The sequence below is a fragment of the Bidens hawaiensis genome, unplaced genomic scaffold (genome assembly GCF_021521415.1).
Source record: "Bidens hawaiensis isolate Kalapana, Puna unplaced genomic scaffold, B.hawaiensis_p1.1 tig00032406_1, whole genome shotgun sequence".
In the NCBI taxonomy this organism is placed as follows: Eukaryota; Viridiplantae; Streptophyta; class Magnoliopsida; order Asterales; family Asteraceae; genus Bidens; species Bidens hawaiensis.
Genome location: NW_027505247.1, coordinates 84,067 through 89,928, shown reverse-complemented (window position 1 = coordinate 89,928; position 5,862 = coordinate 84,067). Strand labels below are relative to the sequence as shown.

General features: G+C 32.0%; 1 protein-coding gene across 1 annotated transcript; it reads left to right on the top strand.

Moving 5' to 3' along the window:
• The first annotated feature begins 1,342 nt into the window (after window positions 1–1,342).
• LOC143611816 (sugar transport protein 13-like) lies at window positions 1,343–5,454 on the top strand. Its single transcript, XM_077085952.1, has 4 exons — window positions 1,343–1,802; window positions 2,112–2,431; window positions 4,046–4,170; window positions 4,409–5,454. The coding sequence occupies exons 1-4, from the start codon at window positions 1,667–1,669 to the stop codon at window positions 5,382–5,384; spliced, it is 1,557 nt and encodes a 518-aa protein (XP_076942067.1). The 5' UTR covers window positions 1,343–1,666; the 3' UTR covers window positions 5,385–5,454.
• Window positions 5,455–5,862: the final 408 nt, after the last annotated feature.

The following is a 5,862-nucleotide window of genomic DNA, read 5'->3' as shown; positions in this document are numbered from 1 at the left end:
TGTGGAAATTATTGATATGGAAATGTGATTACATGGAATCCTATATGGATAGGCTAGAATAAGGACATGTTGATAGAATCATCTTGTTTTAATATATTAGTAAGATTCTTCATGGCAATTTGACAATCTACCCACATAGGAGGAGGTGGGTTTGCTTTGTGATTCGAAACCCATAAAACTTCTTAGAGCCGTTGACCATGCTCTATCAAGCGTAACAATACCACCTAAGATTAACTTTAGTAAAAAATAACATTAAATTTAAATAGAAAAGTAGCAATGTTTGTAATACTAATTTATCGTTGACAAAATCTCTTTTGAAGATGTGTATACATAAAATAATTAAAATCCAATTATATAAAAGAAATGTTTCAACGATTAACACGTTCCAAAATAGAAGATATAGAACTACTCTATATATTTAAATATATAAATGTTGGCTAGTTGGACATTTCTTCCATCGCTTTCAAAAATACACAATTAATTTGGACCACTTAACGAGCGAGTCCAGACGAGCTGCTTAAGCTTGAAGTTAAACAAGCGAACTCGGTTGGACGAGTTTCGTTTGAGTTAAAATTTAAGATTGAGTTCAACTCGTAACAAACTTGAGCCAACTCATTAATATTAAAACTAAAATTTAATATTTATTTTATTATTAGGTTAAAGCAGTGTATATTACGCGGGTTGAATAATAATAATAATAATATCAAATAATAATGCTAGTACTTTTTTTACATTTACTTGAGAAACGAAGAATAATATAGACTTATACGAGAATGAAAAAAAATAAAGATTTAAGTGGATAACATGTATTTTTTTTTCCAAATCTCGATCAGATAAGAATGACACGTAACATTATACATATCTTTATTTATTAGATAGTCTAGATCTGAATAAAAAATAATTTTAGGTTGGTTTTTTTACTAAGTCTATAAAGCATTATAAATATCTTTATTTATTAGATAGTCCACCGAATTAGATAAAAATTAATATTAGATTTGTTTCTTATAAAGCATTATAAATATCTTTATTTATTTAATTATTGGACAATTCAGATTTGGAAAAAAATTAATATTAGATTAGTTTCTTACCGTGTATAAAACATTATAAATTTCTTTATTTATTGGACAGCACATATTTAAATAAAAATTAACATTGGATTGGTTTCTTTACTTTGTCTATAAACCATATTATTTTACATTATTCATACCGCTAATAATTTAGTTACAACTTTACAATCAACCGTTTTTGAATATTTGCAAATAAAACTTATGGCAAGCCAGGTGTTTTTGAACGAATTTTAATAACCCTACAACCAACCTTTTGTTTTTAACTTTTTATCCAAAATCAATCCACATATATATCTTTAAATTATTATTCAAAATAAAATAAATATTAGTGAATCAAAATCCGTGAATATCGTTACAAGTTATTCAGCCGACAAGGAGGAAAATAATCAATAGGTACACGTGTCAAATTTTCATTGGTGGACCCCACAACTTGTACAAATCACAATCCTTTTTGGATTCCTCCAAACTTCTCTATTTAAACTCCATCCACTAACCACAAAATCAAATTTTTTGTAACACTCCAGCCGATCATATTCCCTCTTACCAAACACCATTACTCCCAATATTATTGGATAATCTAATACCTTCAACTAGCAGTAATGGGCGGTGGAGGACTAGCGGTCGCCGCGGCCGGAGGAGTCGAGTTTGAGGCCAAGATCACGCCTATTGTGATCATCTCATGCATTATGGCCGCTACTGGTGGTCTCATGTTCGGTTACGATGTCGGCGTTTCAGGTGAACACCACAACTCAGTTCTTGTAATAGATGTTATGAATTTCATGATCAATTTAACATCGGGTCATGTTATAGCTACACTATATATCCCCATCCTTTGTACATATAAATTATTTTCTGTGTGTATCTTGTTTGTTGTTTTAACTATTATATTTAATATCATTAAAAGTGTATTTAAGGTGAAAATAATTATGTTTAGTCAATATCTGGACGGCCGTTTTTTTATTTAAAAACACTGTTTCGTTCAAAAAAAAAAAAAATAATTTGTGAGATTATCTAATTGATTAATATTTTGATGTGGATGTACAGGTGGAGTGACGTCGATGCCGGATTTTCTAAAGAAGTTTTTTCCAGTGGTGTATCGAAAGACGAAAGAGGATCTTGATAGTAATTACTGCAAATATGACAATCAAGGGTTGCAGTTATTCACATCCTCGTTGTATCTGGCTGGCCTTACCGCGACTTTCTTTGCGTCGTATACAACTAGGCGACTCGGAAGGAAGCTTACGATGTTGATCGCCGGAGTCTTCTTCATCATCGGAGTGGCTTTTAATGCCGGAGCACAGGACCTTGCCATGCTCATTGTTGGCAGGATTTTACTTGGCTGTGGGGTTGGTTTTGCTAATCAGGTTTGTTACTTTATATTACTATACGCTTTATTTATTTATTTATTAATATTATTGTCACTTGTTTATTACCGAAATTGACTAAAAGAGTCTCAAAATATCAACACTCCAATTTTAAATGTATTTATAGAAAATAAATGAATTAGATAAAGTCAACTTAATTGTGTTCACAAGTATCTGAGTTATATTTACCTCTAATACTTGATATTTTTATTACTTCTTTTAAAGATTGATATATATATATATATATTTAACTTTTTTACAATGATATAGTGTTTATGAACCGTTGAATATGTTTTACATACTCTAAATTGAGAAACGGGTTATATAATTTGTGAATTGACGTTTTGCTTTGTTTGTATCGGTTGTGTCTGTTTCAAACAATTTGTATACGCACTAAGAAAAAACTGAAAGATCTCTTTTTAGCATGTTAGGGAGTTTGTATTTACTCTATTTATTTAAATTTCTTGCACGTAGACAACAGTTTCTCTATCTCTGTTGTCTTGTTTGTTACTTGGCAATTAGTCAACAACTTTAGTAGTTTAAAGTGGTAAATTAAGAGAAAAATAATAGCATAAAATAAAATTATTTGAATTTATGTGCCAATCATTTGTATTAAAAATAATATAATCTCAACAAACTAAGATTCTAAATTGGACTTTTAACACCAATCATACGTATGCATAGTCAATATTGGCGCAGTTGATTGTTTGGATATAAGTTATAGTATTTTCTTCACAAATAGTTAATTCTGGTAATATTTTTTTTAAAGTGAATATAATACCATTTATATATATATATATATATATATATATATATATATATAAAATTATCCATGTTAGATAAGGTTAACAAATCCTTTTGCTACTTTTATAGTTGTGTTATATGTGACTTTTTTCTGGAACAATAAATGCAAAGATTCAAACATCATATTATATCTTGTTGAATAAATGACAGCCTTATTTTAAATAGTATGACTAGATATAAGATAAAAAGTTTGCATCAAATCATGGGTTTTGTTTGACAATTGAAACTGACATGTTTCGGCCACTATGCTTTGAATATTGCGATACTCATGTCTTATGAATCATGTGATGCATATTGTTATCAACCAATATCATTAACTAACCTTTATGTAGGATAGATCCATGTACTATATGATCATGTGTATCTTTTTATTGCATAAATATATAATATATAATATAATATAATATAATAAGAAACAAACAAAAAATTTATGATTTTAATGGATTAAATATTTTCGTAATATCATACCAATGCACAAATTATGACAATATTTTGTATGTAACTTTTGCAACCAATTAATTAATGGATTAATTATTTAAAATTTTATTTTAATCTTTAATAAAGCAATACGTGATGTTAACATGACATAACCGATGCTAATTAGGTAAGCTACAATTCCGTGTTCTAAGTAAGAAAAAAGGTCTTGATTAGTGGGATAATTAGTTCAAAAGGAAACGTAATAAACTTATTAATTTACTCAAGTACATTACTAATTGTGAACTTTGTTATTTAAAATTACTACAAATTGTTTGGCACATGTTGACCAGTCAACAGTTATATTAATCAACTTTCAACGTAAATTTGGTGCAGGCTGTTCCTGTTTTTCTATCAGAAATTGCACCCACGAGGATACGTGGTGGACTCAACATATTGTTTCAACTTAATGTCACAATTGGAATTCTTTTCGCCAACCTTGTTAATTACGGCACTGCAAAGTAAGTCCTTATAACAATCAACAAGTCTTATTTTCATTTAAAAAATTGTCAAATGATACGTTATTTTCAAACAACTTTATGATAAATTTGGTTTTTCATCTTTCAATAATGGGCTAGTTATTTTTTAGGATAGTGACTTTTTTCACGAGTCTTGAAATATCAGACTAGTAATATTCAGTATAAACTGATTAAACTGAAACCATGATTCATTATCTTATTGAATTTTATATTTATTTAGGATCGAAGGAGGCTGGGGCTGGAGGCTCTCCCTAGGGTTAGCCGGGGTACCCGCATTACTCCTAACAGTCGGCGCACTTTTAGTCGTCGACACACCCAACAGCTTGATTGAACGAGGTAAACTCGAAGAAGGAAAAGCCGTCCTCAAAAAGATTCGTGGCACTGACAACGTTGAACCCGAATACCTAGAACTCGTTGAAGTGAGCCGCATAGCTAAAGAAGTCAAACACCCCTTCCGCAACCTCCTCCTCTCCAGAAACCGCCCCCAACTCATCATTGCCGTCGCGTTACAATTTTTCCAACAATTCACCGGCATCAACGCCATCATGTTTTATGCACCCGTGCTCTTTAGCACGTTAGGGTTCAAAAACGACGCCTCGCTTTACTCTGCGGTTATTACTGGAGCCGTTAATGTCTTGTCCACTGTTGTGTCCATTTATAGTGTTGACAAAGTTGGTAGAAGATTTCTTTTACTACAAGCTGGAGTACAAATGTTTTTCGCGCAACTTGTGATCGCGGTCGTGCTAGGGATTAAGGTTACCGACAGCTCGAATGGCCTCCATAGTGGGTTCGCGATCTTGGTGGTTATTATGATATGCACATTTGTGTCCGCGTTTGCGTGGTCGTGGGGGCCGTTGGGGTGGTTGATACCGAGTGAGACGTTTCCTCTGGAGACACGATCAGCGGGACAAAGTGTGACTGTGTGCATTAACTTGTTGTTCACGTTTGTGATCGCGCAAGCGTTTTTGTCGATGCTTTGCCATTTCAAGTACGGGATATTCTTGTTCTTCTCTGGTTGGGTGTTGGTCATGTCGGTTTTCGTGTGGTTTTTCGTGCCGGAGACGAAGAATATACCGATTGAAGAGATGACGGAGAGGGTGTGGAAGCAGCATTGGTTGTGGAAGAGGTATATGATCGATGATGACGAATATGTTGATGATTTGGCCAAGAAGAATGGGTTCGCTGACTCGTTATAGTTTGATTTGAATCGTATCGTTTTTGTTTTTTAATAATAGGAAATGGGTGGCATAGGTTTATATAAATAAGAACTACATGGAGTTTGATTTGTACTTGAGGTTTTATATATCTTTCTAGCCGGAAAGGGTTGATGATATATTAGTGTAGTGGGTGTTTATCTTGTTTATAGCTGGTTCTATATGTTAAAACAAAAGTTTAAGATGAATTTTACATTAAAAATGTTTACCTTGATGATTGTTTGCCTAATTATGTTTTTGTTAAGTTATGTGAAGATGTTATTGTCATAATACAGTTTATTATGGTGCCTATATATTTACATTCTCTATGAATGTTAACGAAGAAATGATTAAGCTACCATAAAGCTAAAATACACACCTTATAATTTATGAGCTGGATTACGCCAATGAGTAAATTTTGTCTTTCAAATGGCAAATTTCATTAAACATAGCAAGGTAAGAAGCTAAACCAGCAAAACAA